Genomic DNA, 14,070 nt, shown 5'->3' with positions numbered 1-14,070 from the left:
CGTCACTGTGAATACATATGTGAGCCAACAACTAATTTGGGGGTTTAATATCACCTAGTACACCTCGGTTTGTGCAAAATTCCTTTGCATGATTTTTTTTTAACTCCGTTGTTACCCTTGTAAAATAAAATGAGTTACTGACTGTGCTAAATTAGCACACAAAGGTGTTTTATGCAAACATGTTAAGCAGTGTGCTACCAGAGAACAAACATTGAAGTCCATGCTTAGAGTTTCATGTGAGAGAGAAAGTGGATCATTTCAGTTATTTTATGTAGCCTTCCAGCCCCTTCAGTGATACTATTAAACAGTAACCTGAAGCATTGAAAATAAATCTGCATTTCAGCGCTACAGTATTATGGATGATCTGAGGAATAATCGTTTACTGCATTGCTGGGCGCAGAAAGTGTTCTGGAGGTTTTCAGCTTCAGGAATCTCAGAAACTACTCTGGTGTAATCTTAGGTACTGAAGGATAACAGAAAATGCACTGTTTAGTTAAGGGCATTAGTATAGTTTCAGATTCTGGTGAAGGGAAAGTGAAAGAAAAGCAGAATGTCAAATAAACCCCACAAAAGCTAGGTCTGACATCTAGTTCTGTCAAGAGGAGGTTATGGGATACACCACAATATGCACATTGTTACTCAAACAGGGGACTGACATGCCTTAATAAAATACTTCAAAATAATATTATCAAACGAGAGATGCTTTTTGCATTAGTGTAACTCTGTAAATGTGCTGTTTGCGACCCTTAACTGCTTTGCCGGGAAAAAGGTGATGAAGATATTTCCTCTTGTGAGTATAGTGCCTGCCACTTGCTTGACACATGTATGCACTGTAGTCTTTCTGAGGTGGCACATGTGCCTGAAGTGGCTTGGAAGAATTTAGTAGTATGAAAACTTCTAAAGGGATGTCCTTCCCTGCTCCAGATGTTGTTTGCATGTCATTCTGTAGCAGATGGTATGTCTGTGTTAACAGCCTATCTTGTGAACTGGAAGTGGCAAAGACAGGCTTCCATCATGTGCAGGTACATGTGGAGAGATAGATAAACATGGGTTCCCAAGTAGTGATGGGTACAGAATTAACATGTCAGGTGTTATTGCAGCTGCATTGGGTGGCCCCTTATGAGCACCTCTTGCTTATTTCAAGTATGTTTGGAACTCAGCAAGAAGCATCCTTGCTCACTACCTTCTATTGTGACATTTAAATGCCAGCATAAACCAAGAAAACTGATTGGTAGGAAAAACAAATAAAATTCAAAAATAGCAGCACAATGAATGATTGAGATAAATTGTAGCAAAATTGTCCCAGACATTACACAATGACTTGTGATTTGGAATGCAATACCTGAAAGGAGAAGCTGATTCAATAATAACTTTGAAAAGGGAATTGAATAAATGCTTAAAGGGGAAATTTGAAGGTCTATGGGGAAAGAGTAGGGGGGTGGGACTAATTGGATAGCTCTTTTCAAGAGCTGGCACAGGCTTAATAGGCCAAAAATGGCCATCTCCTGTGCTGTATCATTCTGTGATTTGGCACGATAATTTGGGACAAAATTAATAGTCACTTGGATAAATGTGGATTAAATAAGGAAAGCCAGCATTGATTTGTTAAGGCCAAATCGTGTTTACCTAACTTGCTTTTTGATGAGGTAACAGAGAGGTTCGATGAGGGTAATGTGGTTGATGTGGTGTACATGAACTTCCAAAAGGCATTTGATAAAGTGCCACATAACAGGCTTGTCAGCAAAGTTAGAGCCTATGGAATAAATGGGGCAGTAGTAGCATGGATACAAAGTTGGCTGAGTGACAGGAAGCAGAGGGTAGTAGTGAACATTTGTTTTATAGACTGGAGGCAGGTATATAGTAGGGTTCCCCAGGGGTTGGTGTTGGGACTCCTGCTTTTCTTGATGTATATTAATGACCTAGACTTGGGTGCACAATTTCAAAACTTGTGGATGACACAAAATGTGGAAGTATTGTGAACATTGGGGAGGATAGTGATAAACTTCAAGAGGCCATAGACAAGTTGGTGGAATAGGCGGAAAAGTGGCAGATGAAATTTAATGCAGAAAAGTGTGAAGTAATTCATTTTGGTAGGAAGAATGAGGAGAGGCAATATAAATTAAAGGGTACAATTCTCAAGGGGCTGTAGGAGTAGAGGGACCTGGAGTAGATGTACATAAATTATTGAAGGGTGCAGGGCAGGTTGAGAAAGCAAATGGGATCCTGGACTTTATAAATAGGGGCATCGTGTACAAAAGCAAGGAAGTTATGATAAACCTGTATAAAACCTTGGTTCTGCCTCAACTGGAGTATTGTGTCCAGTTCTGGGCAGTACACTTTCAGAGGATGTTAAGGCATTAGAGAGGGCACAGAAAAGATTGACAAGAATGGTTCCAGGGATGAGAAACTTCAGTTACGCGGATAGACTGGAGAAGTTGGGACCTTTCTCCTAAAAGAGAAGGTTGAGAGGAGATTTGATAGAGGTGTTCAAAATCGTGAGGGGTTTGAACAGAGTGGATAGGAACAAGGTGTTCCTGTTGGCCGAAGGATTCAGAATCAGAGGACACCAATTTAAGGTGATTGGCAAAAGAAGCAAAGGCAACATGAGGAAGAACATTTTTACGCAGCGAGTGGTTATGATCTGGAATGCACTGCCTGAGAGTATGATGGAGGCAGAGTCAATTGAGGCCTTCAAAAGAGAACTGGACAATTATCTGAAGAGAAGAAATTTGCAGGGCTACAGGGAAAAGGCAGAGGAATGGGACTAAGTGAGTTGTTCTTGCATAGAGCTGGCACGGACACGATGGGCCGAATGACCTCCTTCTGTGCTGTAACAATTTTATGATATGATGATAAGTGAAAAACACAGTTCTCATACTGCTAAGACATTCACATACCTCTGTTTACAAAATGTATGCAATAAACAGCTCAATTATTGTACTTGCCATTCGTGACACTATTCATGATGCCAGACTGGATTAAGATATGCTCTTGGCCAATGTACACTGTTTAAAAAAACTCAGAAAAAATAATTATATTTTCAACAAGAGAAGACACATTAGTAGGTCAGGATTACTCATTGTTGATTTTAGATTGTGTGTTACTCTTTCATCAGTCTGAGTTTCAAGCTCATATCTATCAATGTACTGTCATATTGATGAGGAGTGCAATGGCTTCTGTATCCAGAATTGCTTTCAGATAACTTGTCACTGAAATTGATATTGTAACAGTAATGTTTTCAATATTTTTCAACTTTGTGACAGAAGATCAGACATACCTTAAACCTGTGCAAGGAATATGCTGATTGTAAAAAAGTTGTAAACATTATAATTAATGTTAGTTTTTTAAAATAGATACCAGCTGAGATTCAAGTACACTGATATAACTGATAATCATTTTCAGAAGAAGGATCTTTGATCTCCTGATTTGCCTATTTTTTCTCAGTTGCTCTTCCTCCTCTCCCCAGTTTCTTCTTGTTTTTGTTAATGTGATTGAGACCTGGTGAAGGAACAAGGAGGTCAAGTAATCCAGATAAAATATTACACAAATGTTTAACTTTGTCCTGAATTATCAAGTTTCATGGATTAATAACAATCATAAAAATGCTGTGGCCTGAATGTACCTGTAGTAGACCAGCAGAGTGTCATTGAAACTCATTTGTCTGACAGTCCTTGGACATGAAGCCATCAAAATAGAATCCATTTTTTAACAACTTGGTGACAGTGGAAACATATGCAGACTTCTACAAGCTAAATTGGATTTAATTGTATCCAACAGCGAATTTTAAGGCTGGCTTAATTCATGAAAAAGCCAAGAAGAGTCACAGAAAGAATGACAGCCCCTTCGAGCTGTTTGCATTTTTGTAAAGCCCTCCAACGAAAAAATGTCAATTATTTTAGAATGCATTCTTAAGATTCTGCCGGTCACTTGATGAATGATACAGGGAAGTTGCCATCTCCTGATGCTGCAGTGTAAACTCCCCATTTCTAAATATGAGAGAGTGTCATGGGGGCAGTGTTTTTTAATTTATTTTCATGGGATGTGGGCAATACCAGCATTTGTTGCCCATCACTAATTGCCCCTGAGAAGGTGGTGGGAAGATGCTTTTGTGATCCACTGCAGTTCACCTGGTATAGGTACATCCACAGTTCTGTTAGGGAGGGTTTTACAGCATTTTGATGCAGGGACAGTGAAGGAATAGCAATATATTTCCAAGTCAGGATGGTGTGTGGCTTGGAGGGGACATGTTCCCACATGTCTGCCTCCCTTGTCCTTCTAGGTGGAAGAGTTTGTAGGTTTAGAAGGTGCTGTCGAAGCAGCCTTGGTGCGTTGCCGCAGTGCATCTTGTAGATGGTACACACTGTTTCAACTGTGCGTTGGTGGTGGAGGGAGTGAATGTTGAAGGTGGTCAATGGAGTGCCGATTAAGATGGCTGCTTTTTCCTGGATGGTGTTGAACTTCCTGAGTGTGGTGGAGCTGCAGTCATCCAGGCAAGTGGAGATTATTCTGTCACACTCCTGACTTTGCCTTGTAGGTGATGGACAGGCTTTGGGAAGTCAGAAGGTAGGTTACTCACCACAGAATTCCCAGTCTCTGACCTCATCTTGTAGCCACAGTGTTTATGTGACTGCTCCAGATCAGTTTCTGGTCAATGGTAACACCCAGGATGTTGATGGTGGGGGATTCAGCAATGGTAATGCCATTGAATGTCAAGAGGAGATGGTTAGATTCTCTCTTTTGGGGATTGTCATTGCCTGACACTTGTGTGGCGCGAATGTTATCAGCCCAAACCTGAATGTTGTCCCGGTCTTGCTGCATTTGGACACAGACTGCTTCAATGTTTGAGGAGTTGTGAATGATACTGAACGTGGTACTGAATATCATACAATCATCAGAAAACATCCCCACTTCTGACATTATGATGGAGGGAAGGTCATTGATGAAGCAGATGAAGATGGTTGGGCCTAGGATACAACCTTGAGGAACTCCTGCAGTGATGTCCTGGGGCTGAGATGATTGCCCTCCAACATCCACAACCATCTTTCTTTGTGCTAAGTATGACTCCAACCAGTGGAGAGTTTCCTCCCGATTCCCACTGACTTCAATGTGACTAGGGCTCCTTAATGCCACAGTCAGTCAAATGCTGCCTTGATGTCAAAGGCAATCACTCTCACCTCACCTCTGGAACTCAGCTCTTTTGTCTACGTTTGGGCCAAGGGTCTTATGAGGTCTGGAGCAGAGTGGCCCTGGTGGAATCCGTTGGTGAGCAGGTTGTCGCCGTTTAAATGGCGCTTGATAGCTGTGTCGACAACACTTTCTATCACTTTGCTGATAATCGAGAGTAGACAGATGGGCGGTAATCGATTGGATTGGATTTGTCTTGCTTTTTGTGTTCAGGACATACCTGGGCAATTTTCCACATTGCCGGTTAGGTGCCAGTGTTGTAGCTGCACTGGAACAGCTTGGCTAGGGCGTGGCTAGTTCTGCAGCACAAGTCTTCAGTAATACAGTGGGGATGTTGTTCGGACCCATAGCCTTTGCAGTATCCAGTGCCTTCAGCCGTTTCTTGATATCTCGTGGAGTGAATCAAATTGACTGGATGCTGGCATCTGTGAAGTTGGGGACCTCTGGAGGAGGCCAAGATGGATCATCCACTTGAAACTTCTGGCTGAAGATGGTTGCAAATGGAAAGTGACACAAGGTAGTAGGTTATGGTTTCAGGCTGACAATTTCCAGATAGAGAATTTCTCATTTTACTTGTGCAGGTGAATTGAGTTCAAGCAGATTCAACAAGGGAGGAGAGCCAAAGGGAGAGTCATTCCAGACTGTTGCACACTGTATGAGTTCATTACAGTCAGAGACATGATAAGATGTCTCTTGTCAGGGAATGGTGCGAGAACAAGTTAAGGGAGAACACTTTAAATAGTGAAGAATTAAAAAAAAATACAATTCATCAGCACAATTTATGTTGCTTCTCTGCATAATGCAATTTATTCAATGTTGAATCGAACTTCTAAGTTATAGCATGTGCCTCATGACTGTAGTTGCAACATTCTGTCTGTACCAGCCTTGGAGGTAAAACTGGCTTAGTGAAATGCACATTTAGCAATGGCAGGTTCGTTGCATGGAGAAAATAGTCAGTGGATCAGATGTGAAACCTTTCCAGCATCCATGGATTCCTTTACATATACATCCATTGTGGCTTGGTGTCAAATTTTGTCTGATTACGCTCCTATGAAGCACCTTGGGATGTTTTACTATGTTAAAGGTGCTATAAAAATCCAAGTTGTTTTTGATAGCTTTTCTTTGAAACACTAGTGCAGTTAACAGCAATTTTTCTGTACCAACTGCCATTCTATATATTTACATCCATGCTCATAATTTCTACCTGATGGAAGATGATTTGTCAAATGGGACAAATTTATCTCGATCACAATGAATAGGTTTCAACTTTGTGACTTATTCTGGTGATAATCCATTACTATCCACTGAGTTTAGGTTGAAAAACAGATCGAGGTAACTGAAATGTCACTTTCCCCTGCAGGTGACCAGGGATACTGAGGGGATAGATAAGGATGACTGCCAACAAGAACGCCAGCACCAGTCATGCAGCTGGAGCAACTAAAGCAGCTCGTGACACAAGCACCAGGTGAGCAACGTATTCCCGACCGTTATCTCAGCTTCTTAAATCTCTATATCGAGAGCTCCTTATTCAATCTCCAAAGGGAAAGTTCCGCTAAGTGTCTCACTGTGCCTGTTAAGTACTTCAGTGAACTGCCAGAATAGCCGTCTGATCTTAGAGCCTATATTATTTGTCCTTGTTTAGTTGCTTTCCATAGTGTAGTATTTTCATGGTCCCAATAGCTCAGGACCATGGCCTTCTTTGCAGAATTTGATCTAATGATTCCCCAATAAAAGCCAACTTGAACATGTAACAATTTCTGAAAACAGTATCAGGATAGAAATTTCTATCCTGACACTGTTTTCAGAAATTGTGCTGTAATCACCATCTGAATAAATACAGAAACAAAATACAAACACAGGCAGGCAAGGCCCCAAAACTAAAAGAACAGCCAGTACTATGAAAACAGCAAATTCTAGAGTAGTCACAACAAAATAAAATACAATGAGACAAAGCGATAATTGGAGAAGAAATCAGAGTTTTCCTCGAAATGCAGAAAATAAGATTGCAAACAACAGCAGTGACCTCACTGTAGACTGCCCGTATAATTCAACCTCACACAACGCCTGGCTACATAACAGCAAGCTTTTTTTTAATGCAAATCAGAAAGATAAATGATTGACAATGTGAGGCAGAATTCCTCCTACACAAGTTGCCATCAGCCTAGATTTTGAGTGGGCTGCATGTAAATTTCTGAAATATGAATCATAGACTGAAAGTCTTATTTTTAAAACAGAAATCAATTTTTGGCACTTGCTTCCCTGTTTTAGATTTTTAACAAGTTTTCACCAGCAGCGAAGTAAATTTCAGACCAAAAGCAATGAACTCTACTCCTATTCCCATCTGGTCCACTGTCTACTCTTTACATGGCAACCTCACATCCTTCAAAAATGACTCAGTTATGGCAACATGCACAAACCAGTGAAGTAAAAAAAAAAGAGAATTGCCTGATGAACCTATACAGGGAACCACAAAACAACTGAGAAAATAAAGCAATAGAAACAGGTGATGACCTACCAGAGATGATATTATATAAACTAGCACACATTGCTGCAATTTCTGATTAAATTATTTTGGGTCACTGTTAAGTTAAACTCTGAAATGAGGCAAGTAATTGAAAGACATAGAACATCGTGAATTAGGGACAGATGACACTAAAGATAAAAAACTAGGGACACAGGTATGTTGAATACTCAACACAAAAGACACAAGCAGAGCATAGCTATTGAGTATGTTCAGAACATATGTGTGAACAAACAAGGGTCAGAGAAATGTTTAAACTCCACAGAAACCCATCACAGTCACCAAGAGGGGAAAAAAACAAACTCATTGATTTATGTAGGAAGAAACAGACTAAAATGATACGAATATGGAGAATAATGCCCTCGTGCTACAATTACAGGACAGTCTCATCAAAAGATGTGGAACACGTTACAAGAAGTAACAGTAAAACTCGAGCAGTTAATAATTATCACGTGAACCTTGAGATTAGATAAAAGTTGAGAACAGTCTAGTGTGTCTTCTTAGAATACATACAGCGAGGTTCAGGGTACTGGTCTTAATCTATTTGCATCGCTTTTTCTAAACAGCTGCAGTCACAGTGGTGGATGCCACTGCCAATGCGCAATGTGTATGTGATGATTAGGGCAACGGAATTATTGCAGCTAGTGATTTGTTAATGTACATCTGCTCAGAAACGGGGATTTTCACTGCCTCTGAGACTTTTTGTGTGAAATTGTGGTGCTCAGGCAGAAAATTAAGTTACACACAGTTAAATGTAGAAATGTGCAGTTTTTTTTTTGTGCTGGAATAGACACAGTTCTCTGGGACCAAGAGCGGGAGTCCAGAAGGCTGTGTTGCCTGCCTGGTGGCAGGGTTCGGGACATCTGCTCTGGGCTGCAGTGGGAGGGGGAGGATCCAGTTGTCATGGTCCACGTGGGTACCAACGACGTAAATAGGACTAGGGTAGAGGTTCTGCTTAGAGAATATGAACAGCTAGGAGCTAAATTAAAAAGCAGAACCTCAATGGTAATGATCTCTGGATTATTACCTGAGCCATGAGCAAATTAGTGAGGATTAGAGAGTTAAATGCGTGGCTCAAAGATTGATGTGGGAGAAATGGGTTTTGATCCATGGGGCACTGGCATCCTGGGGAAAGTGAGAGCTGTACTGCTGGGACGGTCTTCACCTGAACCGTGCTGGGGCCAGTGTTCTGACGAGTCATATAACTAGGGCGGTAGACAGGATTTTAAACTAAATAGTGGAAGCGAGGGATCAAGTGAGAGAAGAGAAAAATTAGAGAGAGGATAAGGCAATAGAACAAGGTAGCAATAAGGGAAATAATAATCAGAGTGTGGCAGGAAGGGACAGAATGTATAAAATTAAGAGTGTTATTTATGCACATATGCACATTTGACATACTTGTAAAATTTGTCCTTTAATTCAATTCGCAGAAAACAAAATCAGTTAATGGCTGTTTCTAACATGGTCATTGTAACATAATTTTTTACTATATCTTCCTTGACAAATGCAGCATGGATTTTGTTAAGGAATTGTAGATAGTTCATCATTGATTGAGGTTTATTATCCGTTACGTTGTATTTACTAATTATTGTATATGGGTCAGCAGCCAATGTCATGCAGCCCCAATACACCACACTCTTGTGTTCATGATAAACTTGCAGTGCTGGCCTCTGCAGATTCCTTGGATTTTCTTGCCTGTTTCCCCCTTATACAAGTTCTGGAACAATGTGATTCCAAATGGATAGCAGCAACATTGCAACATTTATATAAAGTCCAATAATGTTCCAACGTGTCACTGAGCTTATGTCCCAACTGAAAGTAATAGTGTCAGAGCGTAAAAATCAATACATTCCTTGAGTGACTTTTGCCATTTTAAAATGAGTTTACATAACACAGCCTTTAAACTTGTGTTTTAAAATAACATCGCTGCTAAGTTATTTTAAAACACAAAGTTAAAGGCTAGGAGTAGGGGTGTCTAACCTTTTTGTGTGGGGGTGGGTCAGCCACATTACAGTTTTGGTCTTACATAGGGGGCTGGTGAGACAATTTCAGAAAGATAAAGGCATTAACAATTTATCTTACTATTAATCAAAACAACAACAAATGTACATTTTTGTGAAGAAGCTTTAAATGAGAAGACTAATTAATTGATTTACTTTCTCGTCACTATGTTGGACACTGATTTAGTGAGATACCTGAAATTTTTTTGGTTGTACAAGTCGTCAATGTCTACTTGCACACTTGTGTAGCGATGCATTCCAGATAGATGTCCATTTGTCAGGAGTGATCTTGATTGCTCTCTCTCCCTCCTCTCTGTGTCTCTCTGTCTGTTTCTCTCTGAATCTGTCGCTCTCCCCTTCCCTCTCTGTGTTCCCCCCTCTACATTGCCCCCCCGCATTGTTCCCCCCTTTGTGTTGTTCCCCCCCCACCGTGTAGTTCCCTCCCTCTGTGTTGTCCTCCCCGTGTTGACCCTCCCCCTCTCTGTGTTGCTCCCTCCCCGCTCTGTGTTGCTTCACCCCCTCTGTGTCATCCACCCCCCCCTTGTCGTGCACCCCCCCTTGTCGTCCGCCCCCCCCCATGTTGTCTGCCCCCGTGTCGTCTGCTCTCGTGTCATCAGCCCCATGTCATCCCCCCTCTGTGTTCTTCCCCCACTCTGTGTCGTTCCCCTCACTGTGGCATTCCGCCCCCATGTTGTTTGCACCCCGCTGTTTTGTCCCCCTCTCTGCTTTGTTCCCCCTTCTCTGTGATATCCCCCACCCCCGCTGTCATCACCCCCCTCTCTGCGACGTTCCCCCCCGCGTCGTTCCTCCCCACCTCTCTCTCTGTCCCCTTGCTCTCCCTCTCTTTCTCTCTCTCTGTCCCTCCGCTGTCTGTCCTTCCGCTGTCTGTCCCTCCCGCACTCTGTCTCCCCTCACTCTGTCACTCCGCCCCCTGTCCCCCCGCCCCCTGTCCCCCCGCCCCCTGTCCCCCCGCTCCCTGTCCCCCCGCACTCTGTCCCCCCGCCCTTTGTCCCCCATTCTTTCTCTCTCCTCCACACTGTCTCTCCTCCACACACTCTCTCTCCCCCACACACTCTCTCTCTCCCCCACACACACTCTCTCTCCCCCACACTTTCTCTCTCCCTGCACTTTCTCTGTCCCCCGCCACACTCTCTCTCCCTCCTCACACTCTCTATCTTTCACCCCACTCTCTCTCCTCCTCCAATTTCTGTCTCCTCCACTTTTTCTCTCCCTCCAATCTCTCTCCCTCTCCCCCTCCCAGTCTCTCGTCCACATTCTGTCTCTCCCCCACACACTCTCTCTCCTCCCACTCTCTCTCTCTCCATTCTCTTTCTCCCCCACTCTCTCAATGCCTGCACACTCACTTTCTCCCCCAAAATCTCTCTCTCCCCCAACTCTCTCCCCCACACTGTCTCCCCCTCTCTCTCACTCCACCCACTCGCTCTCTCTCCCCATTCTCTCTCCCCCCCCCAACCCTTTCTCTCTCCCCCAATCTCTCTCTCTCCCTCCACTTTCTCTCTCCCCCCACTCTCTCTCTCTGTCCTCCTCCCTGTCTCTCTCCCCCATTCTCTCACCCCCCCATTCTCTCACTCCCCCCACTCTCTCTCTGCCCACACTCTCCCTCTCCGCCCACACTCTCCCTCTCCGCCCACACTCTCTCTCTCCCCCACACGCTCTCTCCCCCACACGCTCTCTCCCCCACAATCTCTCTCTCCCCCACAATCTCTCTCACCCCCACACTCTCTCTCTCCCCCACACTCTCTCTCTCCCCCACTCTCTCTCTCTCTCTCCCCCACTCTCTCTCTCTCTCTCCCCCACTCTCTCTCTCTCTCTCTCCCCCACACTCTCGCTCTCTCCCCCACACTCTCGCTCTCTCTCCCACACTCTCGCTCTCTCCCCCACACTCTCGCTCTCTCCCCCACACTCTCGCTCTCTCCCCCACACTCTGGCTCTCTCCCCCACACTCTGGCTCTCTCCCCCACACTCTAGCTCTCTCTCCACATTCTCGCTTTCTCCCCACACTCTCTCCCTCCCCCTCACTCTCTCCCTCCCCCTCACTCTCCCTCCCCCTCACTCTCTCTCTCCCTCCCACTCTCTCGCTGTCCCCCCTCTGTCCCCCACACTCTCTCTCTTTCCCCCCTCCACTCTTTCTCCCCACTCTGTCTCTCTGCCCCCCTCTTTCTCTGCCTCCCTCTCCCACTTTATCTCCCCCACTCTCTATCTCTCTCGCTCCCCCTCTCTCCCCCTGTCTCACTCCGCCTCTCTCACTCCCCCTCTCTCACTCCCTCCACTATCACTCTCACCCCACACTCTCCCCCATTCTCTCTCTCCCCCATTCTCTCTCTCCCCCATTCTCTCTCTCCCCCATTCTCTCTCTCCCCCATTCTCTCTCTCCTCCATTCTCTCTCTCCTCCATTCTCTCTCTCCCCCATTCTCTCTCTCCCCCATTCTCTCTCTTCCCCCATTCTCTCTTCCCCCATTCTCTCTCCCCCCATTCTCTCTCTCCCCCCATTCTCTCTCTCCCCCCATTCTCTCTCTCCCCCCATTCTCTCTCTCCCCCCATTCTCTCTCTCCCCCCATTCTCTCTCTCCCCCCATTCTCTCTCTCCCCCCATTCTCTCTCTCCCCCCATTCTCTCTCTCCCCCCATTCTCTCTCTCCTCCCATTCTCTCTCTCCTCCCATTCTCTCTCTCCTCCCATTCTCTCTCTCCCCCCAATCTCTCTCTCCCCCAATCTCTCTCTCCCCCATTCTCTCTCTCCCCCATTCTCTCTCTCCCCCATTCTCTCTCTTCCCCCATTCTCTCTCTTCCCCATTCTCTCTCTTCCCCCATTCTCTCTCTTCCCCCATTCTCTCTCTCCCCCATTCTCTGTCTCCCCATTCTCTCTCTCCCCCATTCTCTCTCTCCCCCATTCTCTCTCTCCCCCATTCTCTCTCTTCCCCATTCTCTCTCTTCCCCCATTCTCTCTCTTCCCCCATTCTCTCTCTCCCCCATTCTCTCTCTCCCCCATTCTCTCTCTTCCCCATTCTCTCTCTTCCCCCATTCTCTCTCTTCCCCCATTCTCTCTCTTCCCCCATTCTCTCTCTTCCCCATTCTCTCTCTTCCCCCATTCTCTCTCTTCCCCCATTCTCTCTCTCCCCCATTCTCTGTCTCCCCATTCTCTCTCTCCCCCATTCTCTCTCTCCCCCATTCTCTCTCTCCCCCATTCTCTCCCTCCCCCGATTCTCTCTCTCCCCCGATTCTCTCTCTCCCCCATTCTCTCTCTCCCCCATTCTCTCTCTCCCCCATTCTCTCTCTCCCCCATTCTCTCTCTTCCCCATTCTCTCTCTTCCCCATTCTCTCTCTTCCCCCATTCTCTCTCTCTCCCCCCATTCTCTCTCTCCCCCCATTCTCTCTCTCCTCCCATTCTCTCTCTCCTCCCATTCTCTCTCTCCTCCCATTCTCTCTCTCCTCCCATTCTCTCTCTCCTCCCATTCTCTCTCTCCTCCCATTCTCTCTCTCCCCCCAATCTGTCTCTCCCCCAATCTCTCTCTCCCCCAATCTCTCTCTCCCCCAATCTCTCTCTCCCCCAATCTCTCTCTCCCCCATTCTCTCTCTCCCCCATTCTCTCTCTTCCCCCATTCTCTCTCTCCCCCATTCTCTCTCTTCCCCCATTCTCTCTCTTCCCCCATTCTCTCTCTTCCCCCATTCTCTCTCTTCCCCCATTCTCTCTCTTCCCCCATTCTCTCTCTTCCCCCATTCTCTCTCTTCCCCCATTCTCTCTCTTCCCCCATTCTCTCTCTTCCCCCATTCTCTCTCTCCCCCATTCTCTCTCTTCCCCATTCTCTGTCTCCCCATTCTCTCTCTCCCCCATTCTCTCTCTCCCCCATTCTCTCCCTCCCCCGATTCTCTCTCTCCCCCGATTCTCTCTCTCCCCCGATTCTCTCTCTCCCCCGATTCTCTCTCTCCCCCGATTCTCTCTCTCCCCCGATTCTCTCTCTCCCCCATTCTCTCTCTCCCCCATTCTCTCTCTTCCCCATTCTCTCTCTTCCCCATTCTCTCTCTTCCCCCATTCTCTCTCTCCCCCCATTCTCTCTCTCCCCCATTCTCTCTCTCCCCCCATTCTCTCTCTCCCCCCATTCTCTCTCTCCCCCCATTCTCTCTCTCCTCCCATTCTCTCTCTCCCCCCAATCTCTCTCTCCCCCAATCTCTCTCTCCCCCAATCTCTCTCTCCCCCAATCTCTCTCTCCCCCAATCTCTCTCTCCCCCATTCTCTCTCTCCCCCATTCTCTCTCTTCCCCCATTCTCTCTCTTCCCCCATTCTCTCTCTTCCCCCATTCTCTCTCTTCCCCCATTCTCTCTCTTCCCCCATTCTCTCTCTTCCCCCA

The 14,070-nt window shown here is 45.5% G+C and overlaps 1 protein-coding gene across 5 annotated transcripts in view; it reads left to right on the top strand.

Moving 5' to 3' along the window:
• Positions 1-14,070, top strand: part of LOC137377078 (DENN domain-containing protein 2B-like) — a 565,382-nt gene that overhangs the window by 252,069 nt on the left and 299,243 nt on the right. For all 5 annotated transcript variants that reach the window (XM_068046345.1, XM_068046347.1, XM_068046343.1 and 2 more), the window contains one exon: positions 6,545-6,649. In XM_068046345.1, the coding sequence (XP_067902446.1) occupies positions 6,576-6,649 (74 nt within the window). In that variant the 5' untranslated portion in view covers positions 6,545-6,575. The remainder of the gene's footprint in view (positions 1-6,544; positions 6,650-14,070) is intronic.

The sequence above is a fragment of the Heterodontus francisci genome, chromosome 14, assembly GCF_036365525.1.
Source record: "Heterodontus francisci isolate sHetFra1 chromosome 14, sHetFra1.hap1, whole genome shotgun sequence".
Classification (NCBI taxonomy): domain Eukaryota; kingdom Metazoa; phylum Chordata; class Chondrichthyes; order Heterodontiformes; family Heterodontidae; genus Heterodontus; species Heterodontus francisci.
This window is presented reverse-complemented; position numbering and strand designations above follow the sequence as displayed.